The sequence below is a fragment of the Spinacia oleracea genome, chromosome 1, assembly GCF_020520425.1.
Source record: "Spinacia oleracea cultivar Varoflay chromosome 1, BTI_SOV_V1, whole genome shotgun sequence".
Taxonomy (NCBI): domain Eukaryota; kingdom Viridiplantae; phylum Streptophyta; class Magnoliopsida; order Caryophyllales; family Amaranthaceae; genus Spinacia; species Spinacia oleracea.
In genome coordinates this window covers 115,647,606-115,662,954 of record NC_079487.1, presented here as the reverse complement: position 1 = coordinate 115,662,954, position 15,349 = coordinate 115,647,606, and the positions used below count along the sequence as shown (strand labels likewise).

At 36.9% G+C, this 15,349-nt stretch overlaps 1 protein-coding gene across 1 annotated transcript; it reads right to left on the bottom strand.

The window, feature by feature from the left end:
* Positions 1-10,279: 10,279 nt before the first annotated feature.
* LOC110801626 (uncharacterized) lies at positions 10,280-14,362 on the bottom strand. Its single transcript, XM_022006995.2, has 5 exons — positions 13,988-14,362; positions 13,764-13,867; positions 13,546-13,671; positions 13,149-13,420; positions 10,280-10,984 (listed from the first exon to the last, which is right to left on the bottom strand). The coding sequence occupies exons 1-5, from the start codon at positions 14,097-14,099 to the stop codon at positions 10,864-10,866; spliced, it is 735 nt and encodes a 244-aa protein (XP_021862687.2). The 5' UTR covers positions 14,100-14,362; the 3' UTR covers positions 10,280-10,863.
* Between the last annotated feature and the right edge of the window lie 987 nt (positions 14,363-15,349).

Genomic DNA, 15,349 nt, shown 5'->3' with positions numbered 1-15,349 from the left:
ACTTGCACGCACAAAGCAATGGACGCTTCGTGTTACCCTTAAGGGGTGTTGTATAATGCGGGCATGCGACGACGAGCAAGGGAGCTCGTTGCCCGTGCGGCACGAATGCAATGAGCAAGGCATGGTGCACGTGCACAAGGCAGCAGCCCTGCCTTATGTCGTGGGCCACGAGCAATGGACGAATGGGCATGGGCGAAGGGCGAGCCAAGGCAGTCGCGTGTGGGCAGCAAGCGAGCTGCGCCACAACGCGCACTGCCTCGCGCAAGAGCGCGCAGCCTCGCGCGCAGCGAGCGCAAGCTCGCGTGCCACGAGCGCTGCGCCCAGCGGTGCTCGCACGCACAGCGAGCGATGTCGCGCGCCCAGCGAGCGATGTCGCGCGCCCAGCGAGCGATGGCTCGCACGCACAGCGAGCGATGTCGCGCGCCCAGCGAGCGATGTCGCGCGCACAGCGAGCGATGGCTCGCGCGCACTGCGAGCGATGGCTCGCGTGCGACGAGCGCTGGCGCGCGCGCAGCGTGCGATGGCTTGCGATGGAAATGCAGCAGCTATGCGACGAGCGCATGGGCTGCGCGCACATGGCCAGCGATGGCTGTGTGCGAGCGGCCCATGGGCGTGCAATGCGTAGGGTGTTTGCGTTACGATTAGATCGTTTTGAATGTTTAATTTGAAATTTTCAGTTCACGTAATTTTAATTAATTTTAAAATTAATAATTTAAATTATTTTCTTGGATTTTAATTTTGAATATTGTAATTATAATAAATGTTATTTATTCTAATTATTTTACTAAAATTAAAATCATGAATTAATTTAAATAACGACTGAAATTAAATTAAACTTTTTGGATTCAATTATAAATTTATATGAGCTTTAAATTTTAATTAAATTTGTATGTTTCCGGTTAGACTAGAAATACATTTTTATGTTTAAAATTGGTAAAGCATATGAATTTATTGGTTTAAGTGGGAGCGCTTTTTAGTCATAAACTCTTGATTAGGTCTACAAATCCTTAAGGTTAAAACAACTTGATTAGAATTAATAAGGACTGAATAATTGGTAGATTATTGGTGCCCTTGATTAATTGCTGCAAATGTTTACGTGATGCATAATGTGTTTTACTAACCAGCTATGTGGGCCATTCATGATAATGAATGGGTGAATGGTATATATTGTATATGTACTGTTTTGCAGGTTATGAAGTGACTAGTATGGCCCAAATAGGATAGAAAATATGGTCTGCGTACCATTAATTTGAATGTAATTGGTCTGAAGTACCAAAGTTATTTTTCAATTCAAATATGGTCTGCGTACCATCAAATAGTTGTAATTAGTTATAGCTTATCCTATTTGAAGAAAATGGTGCCTCCCACGGAGATTTTCAAGACGGACTTTGAAGTTAAAGCTTCAAGATGAAGTCGGGCCATACTAGATCACAAATATCTTATGCATGTTTTAAGTTATTTATTGCTTTTAAATATGTCTTAAAATGCATGAGATCAAAAGCTTGATTATGTTGCATGATTAAGGATTTTAGTTCACTTAAAATCTAACCAACATAGTAAGAGCCTTAAGTTCCAAACTTAAAAATTGAGTTAAAAGGTGCCATGCCAAAATATACACTTGCTTGGATATCCTTTACATCAATCTAGTAATAGTTTTTCGCTCAGCGAGGTGTTACTTATTGGTCCTAAAGGGGCAAGGTACACAAATAATTGTGAGTACATGTTAGTTTTGGTGAAACTCAACGATATAAGTAAGGAGTCCTTTTATGTCGTGGCAAAATCGATAGGTTTACCTAATAAGTTCTTAGACGTACCTATCAACCAAGAATAGTTTCTAGACTATTAGCAAAAGGCTTTTGCTTACCTAAGATGTTCTAGGATTAAGTCGACAAACTGTGCTTAGTTCTTCAATGATTTTAGGATCTTGGAATCATTTTATTCACACCTGCCGGAACACATAACTTGAATAAAATGCTTAATAAACATTGAATTATGCATGTATGCTAGAATTTAAGTTTATTAAGAGAAACTGTGAATGGTTATTTATTTGTTTATTCTTTTCAATTGTAGTTTTTAATATGGCAAACAACAATTCATTCAACATTCGATCAATTCTCGAAAAGGAGAAGTTGAACGGGAAAAACTTCCTTGACTGGCAAAGGAACTTGCAAATAGTTCTTATGCAGGAAGAAAAGGAGTATGTCCTAGATGAGGCGATGCCCGAAGCTGCAGGCGACGGGGTCACTCAGGCAGCCCTCAATCGTTGGATTGATGCCAACAAGGATGTGAAATGTCTAATGCTCGCCACCATGAGTGCGGATCTGCAGAAAACGTTCATCAACTCAGATGCTTTCACAATCATCAGTGAGTTGAAGAACATGTTCCAAGATCTGGCTCGAGTCGAAAGATTCGAGACTCATAGGCAAATTCTTGAGACCAAACTTAAGAAAGGCGAGCCCGTAAGTCCACATGTTCTCAAAATGATTGGACTCATTGAGAATATGAGTCGGCTGGATCAGCAATTTTCTCAGGAAATGGCTATAGACACCATCCTCCATTCTCTTCATAGCGGGTATGATCAGTTCAAACTGAACTACAGTATGAATAGTCTGGACAAAACGCTCACTGAGCTTCACGGTATGCTGAAGACCGCTGAAAAGACGCTCAAAAGTGATAAGCAGGATGTGCTTATGGTGCGTGGGGGCAAGTTCAAGAAATCTAGAAAGAAGAGGAATGCTAAGAAAGGTGGCAACAAGGCCAGCCCAACTAAGCAAACTGGCGCCAAATCTGCAAAAAGGAAGGTCAGTCAACCCACTTCTGAATCCGAATGCTTCTACTGCAAGAAGAAGGGGCATTGGAAGAGAGATTGCTTGAAGCTAAAGGAAGATCAGAAGAACGGAACAGTCGTTCCATCTTCAGGTATTTTCGTTATAGACTGTATACTTGCTAATTCAACTTCTTGGGTATTAGATACAGGTTGTGGCTCACACTTATGTTCCAATCCACAGGGACTAAGAAGAAGTAGAAAGTTAAGCAAGGGTGAAGTCGACCTACGAGTGGGAAATGGAGCACGGATTGCTGCATTAGCTGTAGGAACTTACTATTTGTCGTTGCCCTCCGGGCTAGTTTTGGAACTGGAAGAATGTTTCCATGTTCCAAGTCTTACTAAAAACATCATTTCAGTTTCTTGCTTAGATGCTAAGGGATTTTCCTTTTTAATAAAAGACAATAGTTGTTCGTTTTATTTTAAAGAGATGTTTTATGGATCTGCTAGATTAGTCAATGACTTTATTTATTAGATCACGACAAACAAGTATATAACATAAATACCAAAAAGGCCAAAAAGAATGATTCAGATCTCACCTATCTGTGGCATTGTCGATTAGGCCATATAAACTTGAAACGCTTAGAAAGACTTCAAATGGAAGGAATTCTAGAACCATTTGACTTAGAGGATTATGGTAAATGCGAATCATGTTTACTTGGCAAAATGACAAAGCAACCTTTCTCTAAAGTTGGAGAAAGAGCAAATGAACTATTGGGTTTAATCCATACAGATGTATGTGGACCAATGAGTACAAATGCTAGAGGTGGTTTCAGCTACTTTATCACTTTCACTGATGACTTCAGTAGGTATGGTTATGTCTACCTAATGAAGCATAAGTCTGAATCCTTTGACAAATTCAAGGAATTTCAGAGTGAAGTAGAGAATCAATTAGGCAAGAAGATTAAAGCACTGCGGTCTGATAGAGGCGGTGAATATCTGAGCTATGAATTTGATGACCATCTGAAAGAATGTGGAATTCTATCAGAATTGACTCCTCCTGGAACACCACAATGGAACGGTGTGTCGGAACGGAGGAACAGAACCTTGCTAGACATGGTCAGGTCAATGATAGGTCAGGCCGAACTTCCATTAGAATTTTGGGGACATGCAATAAATACAGCTGCACTCACTATAAATAGAGCTCCGTCTAAAGCTGTCGAAAAGACTCCATACGAATTATGGTTTGGAAAGCCTCCAAATGTGTCTTTTCTTAAGATTTGGGGATGTGAAGTATACGTCAAACGATTAATTTCAGACAAACTTCATCCAAAATCTGACAAATGTATCCTTGTGGGCTATCCAAAGGAAACAAAGGGGTATTACTTCTACAATACATCTGAGAACAAAGTGTTTGTTGCTCGAGATGGTGTCTTTTTGGAGAAGGATCACATTTCCAAAATGACAAGTGGGAGAAAAGTAGACCTCGAAGAAATTCGAGTCGAACAACAAACTCTAGAGAATGCTCAAGATGACATTCAGGATGAAACTCAGAGATCTTTAGAAGAATCTGGTGAGAATCATGGTCAATCTAGAAATGTTACCCCGCGTAGATCGCAAAGATATAGATCTCAACCGGAAAGGTACTTAGGTATTTTGACGAACGAGAGCTATGACGTTCTATTACTTGAAAGTGATGAACCTGCGACTTACAAACAAGCTATGACGAGCCCTAGCTCCAAGCAATGGCAAGAAGCCATGCAATCTGAATTAGACTCCATGTCTGAAAACCAAGTATGGGATTTGGTCGATTAGCCAGATGGCTATCAAGCCATTGGAAGCAAACGGGTTTTCAAACTGAAAAAGGACAAGGATGGGAAACTTGAAGTTTTCAAAGCTAGATTGGTTGCAAAAGGTTACAGGCAAGTCCACGGTGTGGATTACGATGAAACCTTTTCACCAGTTGCAATGCTAAAGTCTATTCGAATAATGTTAGCAATCGCTGCATATTACGATTACGAAATATGGCAGATGGATGTCAAAACTGCTTTCTTAAACGGCGTTTTAACAGAAACTGTGTTTATGACACAACCTGAAGGTTTTGAGGATCCAAAGAATGCTAAAAAGGTATGCAAGCTAAAGAAGTCAATCTACGGATTGAAGCAGGCATCCAGGAGCTGGAATATACGTTTTGATGAAGCAGTCAGTGACTTTGGTTTCATCAAGAACGCAGACGAATCTTGTGTATACAAGAAGGTCAGTGGGAGCAAAATTACTTTCCTAGTATTATATGTCGACGACATATTACTTATCGGAAATGACATTCCTATGTTGAACTCTGTCAAGATTTAGCTTGGGAAATGTTTTTCGATGAAGGATCTAGGAGAAGCACAGTACATATTGGGCATCAAGATTTACAGAGATAGATCTAAAAGGATGATTGGACTTAGTCAAAGCACTTATATCAATAAGGTGCTTGATAGGTTCAAGATGGCGGACTCCAAGCGAGGCTACCTACCCATGTCTCATGGAATGACTCTAAGCAAGACTCAGTGCCCAAAAACACTTGATGAGCGTAGACGAATGAATGAGATTCCATATGCATCATTGATTGGTTCAATAATGTATGCTATGATATGTACACGCCCGGATGTTGCGTACGCACTCAGTGCTACGAGAAGATACCAGTCAGACCCAGGAGAGGCGCATTGGACTGCTGCCAAGAATATTCTGAAGTACCTGAAAAGGCACAAAGATGACTTCCTGGTCTATGGTGGAGATGATGAATTAATTGTTAAAGGCTATACGGACGCAAGTTTCCAAACCGACAAAGATGATTTTAGATCACAGTCTGGGTTTGTCTTCTGCCTCAACGGAGGAGCAGTAAGCTGGAAAAGTGCTAAGCAAAGCACCATTGCGGATTCTACAACTGAAGCGGAGTACATTGCTGCACATGAAGCAGCAAAGGAAGCTATATGGCTAAGGAAGTTCATAGGTGAACTAGGTGTAGTCCCCTCCATTAAAGGACCAATAGCCCTGTATTGTGATAATAACGGAGCTATTGCACAGGCAAAAGAGCCTAGACACCACCAGAGAGTCAAGCATGTACTTCGTAGATTTCACCTTCTACGAGAGTTCGTTGAAAGAAAAGAAGTCGAGATAAGCAAAATTGGAACTGATGACAACATATCAGATCCATTAACTAAACCTCTGCCGCAGGCGAAGCACAACTCGCACACTGCAGCTATGGGAATCAAGCATATTGGAGAATGGCTTTGATGTCTCTGTTTAATGTTTTAAAGTTTTAGAGTTTAAATCTTTGTAAAACATTATTGGTTAATCATTCACAATAAATGAAAAGAATTCATTTTTCCATTTAATTTGTGGTTTATTAAATGATGAGTCCCTTCAATTTGACGATATATTCAAGATAGACTGTCAGGACCAGTCCTGTGACTAAGAAATGTCTATCAAGTGAACTTGAATGTCAAAAGTTGAAAATGGTCCCTAGTCGGAGTTTTCTATAAAATTGGACGCATAGAAAACGTTAGACGATTAGAATGCAAGATGACTAGTAGTTCTGTTTCTTGAACTATGTGGACATGGCAATGTCATAATCATTTGCATAGATACTTACTTTGGGAAGACTAGTATCGGACAAGACCTATGAAACTTTACTGTAAGAGATGAAAATCTGTCATAAGTAAATTTCATTAAATTATTAGACACTAAATCCTCAATACCTGAGTGATTTGAGATTACTTGTTTGAGAACTGGTTGCTTTGACGTTGACCAACCGTCGCACCGTAAAAGGAGGCTATAAAGGCAACGCTCAGGTAATCACCTATCAAACGAAGTCTAATCTCAAGATCGCAAGATTGGGATTGTCCTCCCATAAATCGGGATGAGATGCTTAAAAGTTATACAAGGCCACTCGGAGAGCTAGAAACTGTGAAATGCATGGCCGTGCTCGGATGAATCATAGGCTATGATTATCTGTTTATTTGATCAGTTGAACTCTGAAACCGAGGAACACCTCTGGACATAATAAAGATGACAACTCTTACCTTATGTTCAAGAGCAAGCATCGAGCGACAAAGGAATTAGAAAATGCACACTTGTCCCTAAGGACAAGTGGGAGACTGAAGGAAATAATGCCCTTGGTCCAAGTATGCATTCTATGATAAGTTTATTAAATGCGGTTCAGTATTAATTAACAAGTTAATAATTCAGTGAGATCAAGTGAGCTGAATGCCTAGCTAGAGGCCGCTTCAGTTCAAGTGGAATTAATGATATTAATCCACAGCTTACTCTTGACTGAACCCGTAGGGTCACACAAATAGTACGTAAACGGATCAAGTATTTAATGGCATTAAATACTCTATCTATGGATATTCGGAATCGACGGATCTTGGTTTCAGTGGGAGCTGAGATCGTCACAGGAAAGAAATGAATACTCCGGAAACGATGATATTGCCGGAAACGGAAATATGGATCGTATCGGAAATATAAATATTATCCAAGTCGTAGATGTTGCCGGAAACAGAAACATGGTACGTATCGGAAAATATTATCGGAAATGGAAATATTACCAGAATCGGAAATATTGCCGGAAACGGAAATATTGTCAGAATCGGAAATATTACCGGAATCGGAAAATAATTCCGGAAACGGAAATATTAAATATTTGTTCGAAACGGAAATTAATTCCGGAATCGGAAATGTTAAATATTGTTCGTATCGGAAATGAATTCCGGAATCGGAAATTTAATCGGAAGCGTATCGTACGAATAAGCATCGGACGAGGCCTGCCGGACGAGGGCCCAGCACGAAGCCAGGCCATCGCCCAGCAAGCCAAGCGCGCCGCACAAACAGCCACGCCAGGCCCAGCGCAAGGCCAGGCCCAGCAGGCCGTGGCAGCGCGCACAGCGCGCGCAGCGCGCGCGGGAGCTGCGTGGGCTTGCAGCTCGCAGGCCTCGCTGCGTGGGCTGCTGCTCGTGCGCACGCATGGGCGGCCCATCGTGGCTGCCGTGTGTGCGTGTGTAAGTGTTTGTGTTCGTGCACGTTTCCTAAAACGTGCAGAGTTCGGTTAATGATTAAATTCCTAATTCTATTTGATAAATTAATTAAATTAGAGTTCTTGTAGAATTCTAGGTTTAATTAATTTGTATCTGAATAGGATTCCAATTCCCTTTCCATACCCCTATAAATATGTGGCCTGGGTTCACAATTTATAACGAGTTTTAAAAGTATTCAAAGTGAGTTTTTGAGAGAAAAATTCAGCCACACATCTTGCTCAAAAGTGCCGAAAATTCTAGTACCTTAAGGGCGATTCTAGTTGGTCAATCTTAAGGCGGATCCGGACGTGCTGTGGACTATCTACGGAGGGACGACACTTGGAGTCCTAAAGACTTGTTCTTGTTCGATTCGGGCGCAGCTAGGGAGGGCACGCAACAAAGAGTATGCATCTAAATTATGCTATATGATTATGTGTAAATAATATGTAATCCTGGGTTAATGGTTGTTTCCGCATGATTTATGTAATATCATATGTATCATAACCTAACAGTGATATGCCCGAAAGGCCTAGTTGCTTAAATTCTCGTTCCCTTATATATTCTTCAACAAAAATCATCTTCGTCGATTGGGGGTAAAAAATAGGGATTTTAATTGAAAAACCCTAATTTGAGGTTTGTGAAGAGAAAATGTAGGAGAGCTAGAGATAAAACTTACAAACTATTCGTAAACGCCATTGATGAATTAAATGTTGAGCTGAAGGTTCGATTGAAGATGTGAGAGGACTGAGGGGGGCGAACTTTTCCAGGAGCGTTCCAAGAAGAGAGAAGCAACAGAGAGGGCTTGAAGGAGGAAAGAGAAAACGGATGGAAGATAGAGGAAGAAAATCTGAAAATCGAGAAGAAAAGGGGAGGTCATTCAAGGCATTAAAAGTTAGAGATAAAACTTATAATTTGAGGTTGTGAAGAGAAAATGTAGGAGAGCTAGAGATAAAACTTACTTCCTCCATTTCAAAAAGATCTTTACGCTTTGAAAAATGTGTCTAAAAACCAAAACTTTGACCATAAATTCTCACTATTATATCTATCAAAAATTATCATGAGATATCTTGTTAGATTCATCTCGAAATGTATTTTATAAATATCAATTTTTTATAATTTTTTGTCATACGAAATTAGATATATTAACTGTCAAACATTGCATCGGAGTCCGTGCAAATAGTAACTGTAAAGATCTTTTTGAAACGGAGGTAGTACAAATTATTCGTAAACACCATTGATGAATTAAATGTTGAGCTGAAGGTTTGATTGAAGATGTGAGGGGACTGAGGGGAGCGAACTTTTCCAAGAGCGTTCCAAGAAGAGAGAAGCAATAAAGAGGGTATGGAGGAGGAGAGAGAAAACGGATGGAAGAGAGAGGAAGAAAATCTGAAAATCGAGAAGAAAGGGGGAAGTCATTCAATGCATTAGAAGTTACCACATTACCCGTATTTTTTGTTTTGGTCGGGCGAGATGTGGGCCGATGATTGACTTGATCTGAGGGCTGAGATTAATTCTCAGTTCTCATCTTAAGGGGTGGTTCTCACGCACGTGTCATATGATTGTACTACGTTGTCTGCGTAGAACGAACGGAATGTGTACACTTAGCTATCCACGTAGTGGGTGTGTAAATTCTTAATTTGCAGTTAAGAAACATAATCATTGAAAGTTTTAATTAAGTGTAATATCATATGATGTTTATGAGTACTATTAGCAAACTGATTGCATGAAACATATTGCCTATGCCCCATAGTGGAATTATCAATCAGTAACTAGTAAGCTTCTATTTTACTCAATTAAAACTAATGAATTGACCCACTAATCCCAATCACAAATGCACTAGCTTTAGTTCCTTTTATATTTATACAAATACATTTTTTTCAAGTGAGAGTAAAATATCTCTGATTTCTTTAATGGATGAGATAAACACCAAGTAAAGTACTTATGATGTGGTTCAAATCAGTAATCATTACTCATCAAAAGATATATGAGTAAAATTGAAGAATGTGATTGCATCGTGAGAACGTCAATTAGGATGCGCTTTATTCACCTGATTTTATCAAAACTAATAAACAGAAATAGAGTGAGCAGAACATGACTTTAAATTGAGACTATGTTCCCTCAACTTACTCTCAATTAAACATACAGTAGATTTTTGCAAATATGAGTATCTTTTTCTTTAAAAAAACACATAGAGAAAAGTGATATAGGATATGTTCTTCTCTTGTAGTTTTCATTTATTTAGGGTCTAATAAAATTAGATAACGTGAGGATTTATGAGTTCAAATAAGATGGTATAAGATAAAATGACCAATAATTTCAAATAAAACAAGGTTGGGACCAATAAAATAAGATAAGGGTTAACTAATTAAGTCCAAATGTAAATTTTATAAGTTCCAATAAAGCCTATTAAGGTCCAATAAGTACAACATGCACAAATAATATAAGATGAATTAAGGATTAATAAGATTAAACAATGGTCGTCAATAAATTCAGATAAGATAATACGAGTATAAGATAAATTTAATGTTAGTAAGATGTAATAAATGTCATTTAAGTGAAGAGAATACTTCCTAACCCTTATAAAACAAAATTCATTTCCCAAATAAGAAAAGCCAGAAAGTAAACTTTAAAAGAAAAAAGAACTTTTGTGGGGTAAACGTTATTTCAACATTGACATATGTATTGTGAGAATGACCAATTGAGGTTGGCATGAGTGGTTAAGGGCCTCTTGCTCCTTAACCAAGGTCTCGGGTTCGAGCCTTGGGAATGGAAAAAATCTCAACTGGGAGGGATGCTGCCCATCGAGGTACCCATGCAAACTCCCACGGGAGATTACCTCGCCGAAAGCGGTGGGAACTCCTCGTAGTAGAACCAAAAAAAAAAAAACATATGTATTGTGAGAATTGTGAGTTGGACAACATACGAGTAGTATTCAACTATTCATTTGAACCAACTAAATGATAATTTCCTCATCTCTTTAAGCTTGCCCTATTTCTTTTTGGGTTTTTTTTTTAAGTTTTCCCTATACTAATTTCACAACGCTCATAAATCGTCAATAATTGCTTCAAGATCTAACTTTGCAGGATCCAAAAACTCTTGATTTTCCAGAAAAGTTGTAAGTCGATCAACTCTTTGCTCCTTACTCAGTGTCATCCCCAATATTCTGCGCACACACCGACACACAGTATGAAATTATAATAAATAAAAGTGGATCTTACAATAAATTTTATTACAAGTTTGCATATACAGAATACTCCACACAACATTTGAATTTTTACTTCAAGTACAAGTACAAACATCTATCTCTACACTAATATTTTAAAACATCACTTACATGCCACGTGTCATTCTCCCTTTTCCTTTATTTTTTATTTATTTTTAAAATCATATACTCCTTCCGTCCTGGATTAGTTGTTACACTTTTCTTTTTCGTCCGTCCCAGATTAGTTGTTATATTTCTAAATTAGGATTAATCCCGCAATTATTATATTGTCTTTCTCTTCCCACTAAATTTATTTTTGTCCTCACACCCTCTCTCATTCAATTTTAAAAAATATCCCACTAACTCCTTTCACATCTACTTTTTCGATAAAATAACAATTGATAATCAAACAACCACTTATCACCTAAAACTTTGTGCAAAGGTAAGTGTAACAACTAATCTGGGACAGAGGGAAGTACTATGTAACACCTTTGCCTCTCTCATTGTGGTTCATTTTAACTAAATCATTGTGTCTTTTCATTTATTTTTATTAGCTAGCATTACAACTTCAATTTGACAATTTATATTAAACTCCATACTCGTCTTCTACGGTTGTTTCTACATTGTGATTTTTCATTCTTTTTTTTTATTTTTTTTTTACATGAAAATTTGACTCTTTTTTTTAAGTAATAAATAAATTGGTGCATCGCATGATCTAAAAACTAATTGATACATAAATTAACACATCTGAAGATACACCTCATAGGCTCGTACCCTCTCACACTTTCTTTTTTCTTTTTGCATATCAAAGGAGAAGAAAATGGGAGAGAAGTCATCAATGTGTACTCCGTATTAAATTACTGGTTAAACATTAAATGGGCCTTATTTGGGGAAACACATATTTCTGCTTTCATTCATAACCCAGGGCCGTAAAGCTAAAATAGATTAACAGGCCCACAGTACCAATGGGCCTGCATAGTTGAACATGGACATGATGGAACAATTTCTGACACAAATCCAAATCAATAAAGATTGACACAGAATATGATTCCAGATTAGATTTCTGTCTTTCACAGACTTCATTACTGCCAACTTACCAAGTTAACAGTACTAGGTTGTATTGTAGAATTGATTATTGAAAAATCCTCCAGTATGAAAGAAAATCGAAGAGCTATTGGCCTATTGACTACTGAGTATTGACCTATTGTCACTGTTTTTGGCCAGAACTGCTATTCATCGATTAAAATTTTTAAACAATCCACTAGTCTAAAAACGAAATGAATGCATTATAAATACTTCATCCGTTTCACAATAAATGTACTCATCATTTTTTACTTTCTGAACGATTTACTTGTATATTTAAGTCCAAAGCTAACATTAAGAAGTATGGAGTAGAAGTACAAAATTTGATCCAGTCGGTTATAATCTTCGATTTAGAAAATGGTTGATCTATAAATTAACTTTTCTACCAATGGCGTTTTGCTTAATAGTTAATATTGAGAGCACTTTTCTTGTTTTGTAGAAAAAAGTAAATGTATTTTACCAAAAAACAGAGTAACTTTCAAAATTCAATAATCAGCTACCTTGTACCTCTAAGCTAAGGAACAAAAAATTATTTGAAGGAAAATGATATATAAGGACCTAAAAATAAAAATCATTAATTATACATATCAAATGCGTGATTTTAACATACATCCTAACTTAATTTAAATTTATAAATTGTAACAAAGCTTTTGTAAAGCCATAAAAGATGCATATATCATTAACTTCAATTTTATATTAAAGGGTATTACCCTTATTTAAATAGACTATGGAGAAATCAAAGATTGTTATATATTAAAATAAAGTCCAAATATAAATAAGAACAAGAAATTTGATACTCTAGTCCTACACGCCATCATCATGCTTGCATGAAATCGTTGACTTTTTATGATTAACTTAATTAACATAAGCAAAGATTATGTCTTAATCAACATTAGCAAAGATTATATCTTAATCAACATTAGCAAAGATTATATCTTAATCAACATTAGCAAAGATTATATCTTAATCAACATTCAACTATTCAAGTAGCAAAGATTAAAGTGTTAACGTGTAAAGAAAAAATGGTATTAGAGTAAATTACCCATTAAGTTTGCAAGCAATATTTGAGTCCACAAATTGCAGTGTGCTTCTTAATCCCAAACTTCCACAAAGCTTGTGATGCTTCTGCAAATAATATTTCTGATACTGATTTTCTGCCAAAAATAATTCAGAATTTTCCATTGACAAAATCTTTGTGACAATTCTCTTATTAATCCCCATTTGTTTCCTAATCTTTGATTTTTGTGCTTCTTTCCTCTCTTCCTCTGTCGAGTAAAAATTCACTGATCTTTCATGTGTACTTAACCCGAAATTCTGCAACAAATTCCACATTTTTATAATTAATTACCATATACAACAGACTTTCATCACCCCCAAATTAACACGAGTTTTTTTTTTTTAAAAAAAACAGATAGATAGCAAGAGCAAAAGAAAATTACAAGATAGTCCTTGTTGGTGGGATCATGGATACCCCAGAAAAGATCACAAAGTGATGAGAATGAAATGATTTTGCTATCATATTCTACTTTAACAGCTTCTGTATGACCAGTTCCTCCTGCACACACCTGTTAAATCAATCCCCCCAAAAAATTAATCCTGATTTTACAATAAGATTTAAGATATCAATTACTACTAATTGAATAATTTAGTTAATTACTTCTTTATAGGATGGTTTCCTAAGGCTTCCTCCAAAATAACCAGTAGAAGTTTTGATAACTCCATTGATGCTCCCAAATGCCGCTTCGAGTAGCATAAAACTTCCTGAAACTAACCTTAATTAGGATTTAATCAATCATTTCATGATTGAAAATAACAAATTAAAGAAAAACAGAGAAAAACAGAGGATAAAACAGAGAAAGAGAGAAAGGTATGAAACTGTACCACCAGCGAAAATTGCTGCTTTAAGGAATTGAGGAGGGACTTGTTGAGATTGTTGTAAGAGGGTTTTTGGGATTTCTGAGAAATCATTGATTTGAGGGAGAATTTCATACATTATTATATAATTCTGTGTAATTATACAAGTATTAGTTCATGCGAAAAATAATGCAGGAAATCTGTGGATTTTTGTGTGTTTGATCAGTGTGGAAAGAGAGCATTCCTTACAAAATTCATAATTCATGGGAGATGATTTTGACATTTTTGAGTTTAAATAGGGTTATTTTGACCAAAATTTATGGTAAATATTTTAAAAATTAAAGTGAAGCTTCCTTTGATATTGTCTTAAGTGTCTAGCACACAACTTGCAGACCACTGATTCAGAACTTTGAGATAGCAAAATTATATTACTTCCCCTCACATTATTTTGGCCTTTATTCTCGAGTCTCATGATCCATAAAGAACCAATCTAAGGGTTTCATATAGAGCCTGTGAAAGAAAGAAAAGCTCATGTAATATTGAGCCCAAAAAGATTTATTGTCTTCTACACTATCATAATATTTCAAGTAACGGTACAAAAGAGGATAAGCTTAACTCATCTCTTTCATCAAAGTATTTAACCGGCCGACTCGAAATCGAAAGTCTTTAGAGGAACAAGCAGGTCTGCCGAGTAATATATAATCATCACCCTTAACCTTAACCACGTTAACTTTGGTGCTCTTAATTATTTTACCTCAATGCGTCAAAAACATTAAACACCAGCAATAAAAAGGGAAAATAAAAACACAAACCAAACACATTCTTCATATTCACCAACCAAGATGCAATCTTTAAACTAAATTATAGGTTAATAACTACCAAATATCAAATGGAGGCGACACTAATTGATGAGACGTATTTTTAGCAGGATGTAAGTAGTAAATAGAACTAGGATTTTGAGTAGGTTCAATTGGAGTTGAGAAATCGGAATTGATTTTCATTTTAGCGTTGAGAATCGAAGAATTAGGTCAAAATTTGGTCGAGAATTCTTGAAATTAATTCAATTAATTAGTTCAACATGATCAGTTGACGTAAACACGATAATTTTCAGGAAGAAATCATGAAATTTATTGGCAATTTCCATCAACCACTAGAATTTCAGAGAAATTTGAATGACATGACTACGAAATTGAATTAAATTAGAACAACAAATAGGGAAGAAATTTCAAACATTTAGAGAAAATTAGGAACCAAACCAGAGACATTAGGGATTGAATGTGACGAAATCAGGAAAAAAATTGACCTAATCAGCAAGATTCTGCATTATCCATCAATGATGATCGAAAGAAAAAAAAAGAATGTAACCCAACAAGAGAGAGAAATAGATGG